Here is a 13,254-nt window from a genome sequence, read left to right on the forward strand (position 1 = left end):
TTAAGGAATAACATACCTCAAAAAAAAAGACACCCAATAATGTTAACAATTAGGTTAGATCTTTGTTAAGGAATAACATACCTCAAAAAAAAAAAAAAGGAAAAAGATGTCTGATAACGTTGACATCTAGGTTAAATCTTTGTTAAGACACCCGGAAGCTATTTCAAAGAGTGTCTTAGAATGTTAACAATTAGGTTAAGTAATTGTTAAGCAGTTGAAGATATGTTCTTCTTCTCTGACACAACCACAGCGATCACACTCCTGCCTCCAATACTCCCTTTTAGTCCACGGAACGCCTTCGGCGCGTTCAAAAGAGGGGAAAGTACGGACTATCTTCTTATGGTAATCTATGCGATTCCTTAAGTAATCCTCTTTATGCGGGCAGCGACTCATCAAATCCGCACATTGGTAGCAATCCACGCCTTCTAAGTCGTAGCTCCTAAAGTGGAACTTATAACTTAGTTCATGCGTTTTCCGGTGCGTTTGAAGACGTTGTCGACTACTAAGTATCTTATTGCAGAAACCACACTGCCTGGTCTGATCACAAACTCCTCTCTTTAAGTGTTGCTGCATTCCCAAAGGGAATTCCTTATTGCAGCCCTTGCAAAGTATGCAAATACGCTTGTCCTGATGTTGTCGCATCTTTTGAACAGTACTGAATTCCTTACCACAATCCTTACAAACTTTACTCAATTTCTTTGTGCAAACACCATTACGGACATGGTATTGTAGTCTTTGCTTGGAGCTAAACTTCTTTTTACACGCCGCGCAGTCCATCTATACATAACAGTACAATAACCACTATATAACATCTTAACAAAGATCTAACCTAATTGTTAACATTCTAAGACATCTTTATTTCGAGGTATGTTATTCCTTAACAAAGATCTAACCTAATTGTTAACATTCTAAGACACTCTTTGAAATAGCTTCCGGGTGTCTTAACAAAGATCTAACCTAATTGTTAACATTCTAGGGGGGATATTGAATGAAGTCCTTAATGGACTCCTTAGCCCACGTCGCCATCGTCAACAAGGCGCCAAACCGTTCTGCACGCTTCAGACCGCACATTTCATCGTACAATTCCTGCACGCGCTCTTTTAACCGGTCTATCTCCTCCCTTTGCATTTCTATGGTGTCTCTTTTATCTTTTGCGTCGGCGACAATCCTTCTTACTGCTTCCACTGACTCCATCTATATATGAACCCAGATCACATACCTTGCAATGCTCTGATAGTAGGACCCACCGGCTGCGGAAAGACCCAATTCGTCGTGGAGCAGCTATTAGGATCCTTTAGATACCGCTTCGACTACATAGTGCTATTATGCCCTACCTACAGGAATAATGTTACCTGGGAAGGCATAGGCAGGAATGATGACGACTTCTTCGTAGATATCTTAGACCCCAACGAGTTATCCAGCCATTTGAAGTTCTGGCACAAGCAATTCCCCAAGAATACACAGACTTTACTCATATTGGATGACATTGCCTGTGGGGACGACGTAAAAAGACGCACCTCCGAATTAGTGAAGCTCGCTTTCAGCGGCAGACACGACAATATCAGCGTTTGGTTGCTCTCGCAGCAGCTTACCAGTGTCTCTAAACCCTTTAGGGAAAACATAGGTTCGCTTGTCGTATTTTATACTCCGAGCAAGTCAGACCTGGAAACCATCTTAAGCGACTACGGCGGTGAGATAAGCAAGGAACAGTTGCATGAATACATGCGACATCTAAAGACGCACCAACATTCCAAGATGATCTTCTCTTTGAGGTTTCCTTATGACGTTAATGTATATGGAGATTGAGCAGCTCTTAGATGAAGTCCCCACGCAGTTAGATGAAAGTAACCTTAAGGAACAACTCAACATCCTTGTGTCTTCGGGGAAGTGTAAAGAAATGATAGGCAAGGAACTTACCCATGAGCAGGTTAACAAGTTGTCAGAAGAGGAAGTCAAGAAGTTCCATAAGAGGTACGAGGCCGCCCTTGCAAGTAAGACCACGGACGCCGTCGCAGACTCCGCTATCCGACTTGCGACTAAATTGCTTGGACTTGCGCTGCCCATAGACGACGTGGAGCAACTGCGGAAGGACATAAGTGAGGACTATGTCATATCCCAAGAACTTAAAATAACCTGCGGGTGGTTGTCTTTGAAGTGCGGTAAGTTAATGGCAGTAGCCTCTGCGGCACTTCACGTAGCTCAGCACGTCAACTTGAAGGAGGTACTAGGTTCCTTCGGGACATCTTGGAAGGACTTCAAGAAGGATAGAGAAGTCGAAAAGGTCTTCCAGGCAGCACTTGCTGATGATCAAGTCGCCTCAAGTACTTAGTCAAGTCGTCCTTAAGTCGTCTTAAGTACTTAGTCAAGTACTTAGTCAAGTCATTGTCAAGTACTTAGTCAAGTCATCCTTAAGTACTTAGTCAAGTCATTGTCAAGTCGTCTTAAGTACTTAGTCAAGTCATTGTCAAGTACTTAGTCAAGTCGTCTTAAGTCATTCTCAAGTACTTAGTCAAGTCATTGCCAAGTCGTCCTTAAGTACTTAATCAAGTCATCCTTAAGTCATTGTCAAGTCGCCGTCAAGTTATTATCAAGTCCTTCAAGTCCTTAGATATAAGATGAGTGGCACCGAAGAACAACCTCAGGAGGAGCAGAAGATTACCAAGCCTAAATCTGCAGGCAGAGTTGCCGCGGGAAAGAAGCTCGCGGAGATGAACAGGAAGAAGAAAGCCAAAAAAGAAGAAAAGGTGGAGGACGAAAGCGAATCCTTTTGGAATCCCGGCTATGTCATCGGCGCGTTAGGAATTGCTATAGCAGCAGGCAGCTTTTACTTACAATGGCGGAATATGAAGCCAGAAGTAAAGTGGGAGGCCCCAACATATCACGCACCTGTGGAGGTCAGAAAAAACAAAATCCCTGAAATGGAATAACCTTCTCGCTTTGTAATATAATGTCGACCGCGTTGTTGAAAACTGTTGAAGAAGCAGCTATCATTACTTCCATCGTTGCGGGTATTGGTTGGGTAGGTAAGAAAGTGCTCAAAGAAGACTTTACTGAAGACCCAAGCAAGAGCTTCGCTAATTTCGCTAAAATGACCGCTGCCGTAGGCGGGGCTATCATGGCAAAGAATTACCTACGAAAGGAAAAGTACCTGCCTAACATATAATGGTTAGCTTAGTCGCAGGTGGAGTTATTGCAGCTTTAGCATTTACAGGGGCTAATTATGGTGGTAGATATCTGGATAAATTAGTTAGCGGTGATAAAAACGCAGAATCTAACGCCGAAAGAAAAAGGCACGACTTAGCGCTGGAGAAATATCAGCGGGACGTGGCGGCTTGGAATAAAAAAAGACAAGCCTACAGGGATTGGTTGGATAAGAATTACCAAGACAAAATGCAGGCGGATAAGAACTTCGAAAACACAGACTACGCCTTCAAACTTTATTCGCAGGCGCACCCCACAGTGGTGTTAAAGAAGCCTGACTTTAAGAATTACTACCAGCCTTCTAAGAAACAAAAAAATAGTGAGTTGGTCTTCGTAGGAGTCGCAGGGCTGGCAGGAGGCGTGGCCTTGGCGTATCTAATATAATGATCGTCTTTTTGGAAAGCGACAAGAATGACTTTACCACTTATCTGAATCCTCCCATCCGCGCGGAAAGGGTTAGGTTGGTTAGTTGCTCTTTGTACAATTCTTGGTATAATTTGATTGGCGGCTTTGTCGTTGACAATGCCGCCAAACCAAAAATACCAGATTCCCAATACACACCTATAACACTGGCTAAGGAGCTAGCAAAGCATGGATATACTCTTACCACAGGATTACCCCATGAAATGAAATTCAAAAAAATAGTGGGAGCGTTAATTTAAAAGGCAGTTCATTGGTAGAACTCCTGGGCCTTACTAGTACCACAATAAATAGCGGTACTACATATGATGTAAAATGGAAAGTCGCATCCTCTTACGAAGTCTATTGCGACTTGATCCATAGTTACAATAATGGAGAAAAGTCTTCTCTTATGTCCAAGTTTCTACCCAAAGGTAATCCATTTGACCTGGTAGAATACACCCCCATTTCTTTGAGCTATGACTTGTCTAATTTGGTGGAAAGCATAAACATCACCATTAAAGTGGACGGAAAGACGGTGGATTTTAATGGACGTAAGATCAATCTTGTTTTATCCTTCGCTTGAATCAAGCGAAGCGCGATTCTATTCATATAATGGGCCGAACTGAGGACAAACTTAAAAGGATTTACTATGGGCCTGAAGGCTATTGGAAAGGAGCGTCAGCTATTAAAAAACTCGCGACCGCGGCCAGGGTATCAGATGAAACGGCTAAGAACTGGCTAAGAAAACAAACCCTCTGGCAGGTTTATCTTCCCGTGCCTAAGTACATTCCCAGGCCCAGCTTTACCGTAAATACCCCCAATGAAGTTCATCAGGCAGATTTGCTCTTCTTACCGCACGACAAGGTGAGAAAGAAGACCTATAGGTACGCTTTGACCGTAGTCGATATCGCAAGCAGATATAAGGACGCCGAACCCATAACCAGCAAGGATTCTGGGGAAGTCGCAGAAGCCCTAGGTAGGATTTATAAGCGCGTCTTGAAATGGCCTAAGCTGCTGCAAGTGGATGCGGGGACAGAGTTCATGGGCGTGGTTACTAAGACCTTGAAAGACCATGACACTAAGATTAGGAGAGCCGAAGCTGAGTACCACAGGGGTCAAAGCATCGTCGAAAGATTCAATAAGACCCTGGCCGAGCGTCTCTTTGGGTACCAGTATTGGAAAGAGCTGGAAGATCCATCCAAACGCAACAGAGAATGGACTCAGAGGCTCCCCCAGGTCGTCGCGGCTTTGAACAACGAGGCGGCCAGGGCTACGGGAATAAAACCCAGAGATGCCATAAAAAAGAAACACGTGGAACACAAGTCCTACGTCAGAAGTTCGAGGGCGGTCGGACTGAAGGAAAAAAAGCTACCCCGCAACATAGTGGTCAGATACCTCTATCAGCCGGGGGAACTCGAAGGTGGCAGTAAGAGAGCCACGGATCCTAACTGGTCTTTGGAAACGTATGAGATTTCAAAGTCCGTCACCAAGGAAGGGCAACCCGTGTTGTATTACCTAAATGGCCCAAGTCGTGGATTTGTCATGGAAGAGCTGCTCATAGTCCCCAAAGACTCAGAGTAGCGCAGCACCGCGCGCCCGATTACACTCTAGGCATGTCAGTCTTACGTTACCTCTGCAATGCCCGCGTTTGTTGTTGATACGATCCACGGAGAACTGCTGATCGTCATTCGGGTCAAACCTCCATAGTAGAGGTATGTTACATTTGGCACACCTTGCCCCTTTCTTATAGACGTCGTCCACGCAGAGGTCGAACGTCATATTTTTTTCTTCGTCGTGGCGCTTGTAGCGAAGGAGTTTCTTCGTAATGTTCTCTTTGGCTACGTCTTCTGGGGTCTTATCGTAACGCAGTTGCGGACCCCAAGCTCTTTTCAATTGCTTGGCGTATTCTACGCGGCTTACGGCGGTGTAAATTAAGTTACTCCAACACAAACGCTGGTCTATGATCCACATCGTTTCTTTTACGGTTAATCCCTGGGCACTATGTACCGTCATGCAGTAACCAAGTCTCCAATCGGGGTGGGAAGTAATCCTTTCTACGTCTTTCATTTGCACCCAGGCTTTATCGTGGGTAACTGCGTTCTCTAAAGTAATGTCAGTGCCAGGTACCCGTACGTCTCTTTTCTGCATTCTGGTATCTCGGGGCTTATAGCAAACGGGTACGAGATTAGTGGGGAATCTTTCGCGGTGAATATTTAACAGATCTTTTTGAATACGGGCCTGAGAAGCACGCTTACTACTTAAGACAACATCTTTGGGGTTCCAGGCCTGTATGAATTCCTCATAGGACTTGGCTCGTACTCTCTTACGGAGTACTTTACATTGCTGAGCGTCTGTAAGGCCCCTTAGTTCCGCTTTGAGGTTCCTTACTTGATCCTTGCTACGGTAATCGGTGTTAATTTCCTCTGCGTAATCTACCATTCCTTTTAACCATTCGTGGGGCATTTCCCCTGCTATTGGGGGTGGCTGGCAAGGATCTCCTGCGAAGATTACCTGGCACTTACCTTTTAGGAAGTCTACGAACTCTTTTAGGATTTCTAAGGGCACAGTACAGATTTCATCCCATAAGATCACAGGAGGAATATCATGAATAGCTTCTGGGACCCATTTAGTGCCATTCCAACGAAAGAAACTGTGGTAAGTTTGTGCTTCAAAGCCCTTAGCGGCGAGTTCGCGTTCTAAACGATGTGTAGGAGTTAATACGGTTACTTTAGGGAATAGTTGCAGGACTCTGGTAGTCTTACCACTGCCTCCTGTTCCGTAAAGATAAGAGAAGCGGTGGTAAGAAATGGGGTCTGTGACACTTGGTAATGGTTCCTCAGTCGGGGTTACCGTTCCTTTAGTATGATTACCGTCGTAGGTTACTCTTGCTCGCCAGGCCTTTATCTCTTCGTCCTTGACCCTCCATTGCCCGCTTTCTGCTAATTCGTCGTCGGTGTAGAACTCTTGCACCTTTTCAAGCACTGCAGGTTTGACGTACAAAGAGTCAGTAGCTACTCTTGGAATGTCTTCCTTGTCAAACCGCAGCAACATCGCTAAGAGATTAATGCGGGCGTAAGCTAACATGCTAGCACGCAGATGGTAATACTGCGGTCTGTGGTCTTGATAGTAACACAAGGCATTCCATTGTTGCAGGGAATCTGTGAAATGATCCCACTTCTCTACTGACACCATTGAACCTTGGTCGTGAGCTCGTTGCACGAGGAAGCTTAATTCTCCTTTATCTGTGATTAAGCGGCGTTGCATGTGCTTCTCCCCTTCCTTTGCGCCCTGAGTGAACTTACCAATAACTATGCGGGCGGTAGCATTGTCTTCTGGCAGCCATTTGGTAAACTCCCGGCGACATAATATTGCCTCGTGAGCAGTGTACGTAAGGAGTTTCCGTTCTTCAAGGAACTTTAATAGCGGCACAGGGATCCATTCCTTTTCTTGCAGATGCTTCCCATACCACGCGTAAATTATGGGATGTAATCCCTTCTTTAGCTTCCAGCTGGTCAATCTAACGAATCCTGTTGCTGGGGCATCGTACGTACCATCCAAAGCTACCCTAAAGAATTGGCTGCCCGGATGTCCGTAACGGTCATAATACTCTTTACAATCTCCTAGGCCTTTGAAAGACGCAGGGTAACAATGTTTCATATCCAGCGAGACATACTCGTCCTCGTCGTATTCCATATTCCAAAGACCTCCGTGACCATGTTCTATGCAGGCTTTTGGAATTGGAAGGTCGCTAGGAGTCGGCTTCCAGCCATTACGCTTCTTTGCGGCTAAGAAGTCCAGGGAACGAGAACTTAATACTTCGGGAAAATCTTCACCCAGGTCTTCACAAACGCTGTCTATCTTCAGCTGTTCCATTTCGGGTCTATACAAAGTACCGTCTTGTGTCATAAATTGCCTACCTTCTGCGTCCATTAACCAGATGGAATTCTCATGAACCAAGTCTGCTAACGGAGATACTTTGTAGACTGAGGTCTTAACCTTCTTAGGAAACCTTAGTTCCCGCCAAGCGTGCCCATTATGTTGGTAGATAACAATAGGAGCTCCTCTACCTCCATATTTGTGAGTCCCAGAGTAAATAAACCCGTCTGTGATATCTTTGACGTGTATACGCCGCTCTAATGCCACTTCCAACTTCTTAATATTGGCTATGGTTCCTCCAGTCTTGCGGGTAGAATGCTCCCACTTTCGAATGGCTTCTCGGCGCTTTAAGGTTAACTTACCACCACGGGAAGCATCTTCAAAGAATTCCCGGACTAGCTTACCAACACAGTTACCAGGATGTCGCATTGGTTGTAACTTCTTTACATCTGGCGTGGGCATTTCATACGCCCCGTAAATTACCACTGTAACAGGGTAAGCAACCTCATAGAATAACATGTCAATTCCTTCTAATGCTCCCGGGTTGGTAGCCTTACTTAAGACGAACAGGTTCTTTTTACCAGACGCTCTAATGGGATTGCGGCCCCTTTCAATAATCCATTCCCCGTCCAGATACTTTATAAAGGTCAACTCCAAACGGTAATTACCCTCGGGCATTAGGTCGATTATCTGTTCTGCTCTTTCCTGCGTCATAGTCTCATCCGTATTACCTTCCATAAATGTCGTAAAGGCAAAGTCTGCGTCTAACCTGTCCAGAACCTGGGTTCTAAGTTTGCGCACAGTCTTGTTCTTGATACTTTTGATGGTATCCATTATATATGAAGTATTTTATACTTCGTTTGCAGTACCCAACAGAGCAGCAGTAAGGGACTTTTCGCGGAATTTCCGTAAATCTGCTGTACCCGCGTTCGTAATTTCCCGGGTAAAACCCGCAAATATACGGCATCAATCGCGAGTCCCCCTTACTGCTGCTTTTGTGCAGTAGGCATAATTCTTTGGTCCAGCACAATAAAAGCGTTCAATATGCTGATTTGGTTGAAATTCGTTGGTGAGGCCTCCTAAGTAATCAGAGGTCGCTGGTTCATACTCGTCGTGATTATCTAGATTTTTTACGAAGACTACGCTATCTGTGTCTAAGTAAAGTGCCCGAGGACCCAACTCATGTATAACTTTATGTAATTATAACCTGCCATATGCAGTCGTGAAAATAGCAATGAAAATGTTACATCTATTATTTTCAGGCTCAAAGTCCTTATGTTTTTGATAAACCACTTCAATGACTTCTTCATTAATTAGGTGTAAATCCTGCACAATAATCTCAGAGCTGTGCATTAACTCATAAAACCTCTGTGATTGAAAAACAAATTCTGATTGTACTCTATCTTCCCTTTCCCCAAATTTACCCCATAATGAATTTAGAGCTAATTTAGAAATTTGTCTAAGACCGGGGTTCTTTTCGATCTTTTCAGGTCTTAAAGCAATCCCTTCGTGTGAAAAATAATTAGCAATGTACTCTTGACGCTGGCTCTCGGTTACTACATCAATCGGGTAATCAGAAGATTCCTGTTTTGTTCTTAGAAATGTGTTTACATAATCCTTAAACAGTTCCGTAGATGTGTTTTCGAAGTGCCAAACTTCTTTTATTTCCAGTATCTCATAACCAAGTTCTAAGGCTCTTTGAATCTCAATAGAAGTCCATGTACCGACAAAGGATCTTTGTGCTACTGAATGAGTACATTCCTTGCATTTATCTATGACACATTGTTTACACAAGGGAAAGTACAATTTATTGTACAACCTCAACGGCAACACGGGAAAATAGAGCTTTGACTTTGGGAGTACACGACACTTTATTAACCCAAAATATTCACGGATATCGCCGAAGTTCTCTGTAATCACCTTGGCATGTCCTATTGGATAAGATTTAGCTTTGTTTTGAGCTGGGTAAAGCGAGCAAAAATCCAAATATTTTATGATTTCGTTTGGGCCGCATTCATTAAATAGCTTGGAGCCTGAAGTGCGCCCGCCATAGAATGCGTCACGAGGTTCTAGTCTAGTTACTAATTCAAAATTCTTCGAAAAGGTTTTGAATTCCTTTGTTCGAGTTAGGAGTTCAAAATCACACTCCCAAATACGCTTCACATCATATCCCAAGGATCTCAAACGCTCTTCTCTCGAGAGAGTTGCTAAATATATGTCGGCATTCTTAGTATCCTTCTTGATGGCATTAAAATCATAACCGTGAAAACATTTATTGTGTGCATGTGTAACACATCCATAAAACTCGAAAACTTCTTTCGTTTCCTCACAATACCCATCTACGAACATTGGTTTTTCAGTCAAATGATCCTTAATGCAAAATTCTCCGCCGTTTTCCGCATGCTGAATATTTTTTCCTGTCAAATAGCGAATAAACTCTAGCCACTGAAGTGAAACAATGGAATAAGGCTTAAAGCTTGTACGGTATCGATTTTTCGGAACTATTTCGATGGTGTTAGGCTTTAAAAATGTTGACCGGTACACGGCCATGCAAAAGCTAGCTATGGTAACATACCTAAAAACGTCAACTCCCGTTTCTTCGAGAAAAAGTGAACGGAATTTTATACAGCTTTCTCTCAAAATCCTAACATCCTGTACGCAATAGGCCTTGATCTCATCCTTCAATACGAAATGGTTATTACGAGCACGTTGTTCTCTGTGCCACTCCAAAAACTTAAGCCTCGAGGAAGAGTCCATTTCTCCCGGGGAATAATATTCCACGTCAGGTAGGGCCCCTTCATAATCCCAGTTTTCACGGCAATTGAATCGGTGGGGAAAAGTACCTTTCTTATACTCAGATTCATCAAGACCAAAGATCTTAGGCAGTTTTGCGAGGCTTGTCTGAAAAAAATTTAGACTATCAATAATCCGTATGTCGTATTCTTTGACAAAAAGTTGCATAATTTTCTGGCCTGATCGAATGATCTGTGTATTGGCAGTTGGTCGATTTTTCATCAACCATTGTAAAATAAAGAAGCTGTCAAAGGACTTCGAATTGTGTGCAATGGCTGTAATTCCGGCGTGATCTTCACGGAAAAGGAATTCACAAAATTCCTGTAATGCTGAATACCCCTCAAAAATACTGACATCACCGACAAAGTCCTGCGCAACAGCAAAATTAACAATATGTTCTCCACTTGACTGATCTGTTTCGAAATCAAAAAAAATTAACTGTTCTGAGGGAGATTTAGGATTCTGAACTTGCATAAAGCACAAATGACTTTCAGAAACGAACCGCTTACAATTTTTGCAGAACCTTTCACCACACAGATGCGCTTGTTTTCGCTCTGTTCTGACTATGGCGTTACACTCGACACATCGATAAGTTGTCTCACACTTTGAAGGATAAACCCTGTTTCCACGAACATACTGTTTTTTATGAGCGTCATGACAAATGTGATCTCTACAAAATTTATGACAATCTTGACATTCCATTAAATTGTCTGAGCGCAAACAGTTGCGTCGTTGACACGTTTTACACACATCTAAACATGGGTGCGTTCGGATATCGTGAAAATATTTCTTGCATTTTACACAATAATGTCGCCTTCCGAAAAAACTTGGTAAACGTTTAGGTACTAGCGTATCGAAATGATTTTCATTATGATAAAGTATAATCTTGTTTGTTTTCGAAGGACCTTCATACACAATCGCATTATTGGCGGCGAAACTATATACGATTATCTGAAAATCAGGCAGTGCTTTTTGAAACAAATCAACCTCTTCTAGACCACATTCACCAAATGGAACGTGCGCTTTTTGATGAAGCTCTATTGCTAAACGTTTTTGTATAGAACGGCCCATCTTGATCTGTCTTAGACGCGGATTACTTAAACACATTTCACGCCCCGTGATGATCGCCCTGGCACAGCATAAATCATCATTGCTCGTTATAGAAATCAAACTCTTCTTCATTTTCTTTTGCTTAGCATAGTTTAAGACCTTAAAACGATCCTTTCCCCGACCTCGGACTAAAGGCAACTTAACTGCGACTGTGTGAATTTCAAATGTTTCATCATTGGGAATCGTTTCATCTGACTGCAGAACCTTACTTAGCTCAGATAAAATCATACTTGCATTTTGTTCTGAAACACTAATAAGACGGGTAGAAACGGGTTTCTTAAGATGTTTAGAATCTATCATTAACCTCATCTTATCTCTAGAACTATCTAACTCACACTTACGCTTAACATCCTGTATAACATCTGTAATTACGTTTTCCAGTTGGTTTAGACAATCTCTTAGCAAATTCCCTTCACGCTCATGCACGATCAATTTAGCTTTATACGAGCAACCATTAGCGTTGTATTTCTTGACCTCACGTTCTGAAACCTTGGACAGTTTGTATGTTATGGTGCGTTCGTCCGCTTGCTGTACTTCTTCTCTTTCACCACCATCACTACCTCCTTCTTCTGCTCCTCCTCTTTCTTCTTCTTCTTCCTCTTCTTTTTCTGATTTAGACACATCGTCTTTTCGCTGTTTTTGCAGGTTTTCATACTTTAAAAGCCCTGAAATAGTTTCATCTAACAATTTCGTGGCTCTTCCTTGGAGTTTTTGAACCTTATCTAGATCAGGTTTCCTCCTTCTCAGTTCTTTACCAGCACTCTTTAAGTATGTCTTTGCTTTTTTCCGTTTGCGCACTAAGAGAGCGAACTCGATGCTCTTAACCTTACGTCGTTTCATTTTTTTCTGAAATGCATTAATATGTTCAAAGCTTTTTAAGAATGCAATTGTTGAAGTTGCCCCCCTCCCCATCTCCCTCCTCCCCCCCCCCCCCCCCCCTCCCGATCCTATTGTTATTTCTTTTTTTCTGGCGCGAAAACTACACAGACTCAATGCATTTTATTTCTACGTCGTTTATACTGAGGCAAACGAAAGAAAAGAAATACTCATGTTTAACGTCTTAGAAAAAACACATTTATTGAAAATAACTCTTCGTTGATCAAAGATGTTACAACTTTAGACAACCGTATAAGAAACTGACATATACGCGTGAAAAAAAAAGTTCATAGATCATTTGGCACAACCCATTTCTTCTTTCGTTTCTTTTCACTTCCCCCTTCCGCAGCTACTGTCATGCTGCAAGCATCTCTGGTCGCACATGGTTCAGTCATAGTGCCAACATCTACTTTTTCCACCCGATCCATCGTGAGCCAGTTAACGAGGGTCTTCTTACTTGGAAGTTCATCCGCCCACTGGAAAAACTTGCACTTCTTTTCTACATTAGAATAAGGGCAACCAAAATAACCCCTGCCAGGGTTTTTCTCGCTTCTCGATATGTTGAAAGTGGCGGGGCGATGGTGTTCGCACACCGGATATCTGGTTTCCTTATAATGCTGGTGCGTAGCAGCTTGGTACACATCCACGTACGTTGTCAATCGTTCTGGATTCGTAAAGAATCCACAGACTCCTTTGATGCATCTTATGTACTGCACACCTTGGCGACTCGTGAAAAGGGTTAGACCTTCACTCGGTAAACAAAAGCATTTCCATTTGTCAAGACTCACCATATTTTCTAGCTTGTTAACTTCTCACGTAGTATGGAGAAAATTGAAATTTGCCCTTGCGGCGCTCCTTAAGTAGGGTATGTATGTTACGTAATCATTACCCTATGCATAGCCACACCTTAATGTATGGGGGAGGGGGTGGTGACTGTATGTTACACACCCTTCTTGCGTACACATTAACATATGTTCGGGGGGGGGGGGGATACTT

At 43.0% G+C, this 13,254-nt stretch overlaps 2 protein-coding genes across 2 annotated transcripts in view; one reads left to right on the forward strand and one right to left on the reverse strand.

The window, feature by feature from the left end:
• The window catches only part of LOC148904521 (roundabout homolog 2-like), a 78,196-nt gene that overhangs the window by 61,720 nt on the left and 3,222 nt on the right, over positions 1–13,254 (forward strand). The gene's annotated exons all lie outside the window — the stretch shown is intronic.
• LOC148904525 (uncharacterized) lies at positions 8,680–11,691 on the reverse strand. Its single transcript, XM_089024987.1, has one exon. The coding sequence runs from the start codon at positions 11,689–11,691 to the stop codon at positions 8,680–8,682; it is 3,012 nt and encodes a 1,003-aa protein (XP_088881113.1).

Source organism: Actinia tenebrosa, unplaced genomic scaffold (assembly GCF_029948245.1).
Source record: "Actinia tenebrosa isolate PJP-AT-01 unplaced genomic scaffold, QUT_ActTen_1.0 PGA_scaffold9__36_contigs__length_13948895, whole genome shotgun sequence".
Classification (NCBI taxonomy): domain Eukaryota; kingdom Metazoa; phylum Cnidaria; class Anthozoa; order Actiniaria; family Actiniidae; genus Actinia; species Actinia tenebrosa.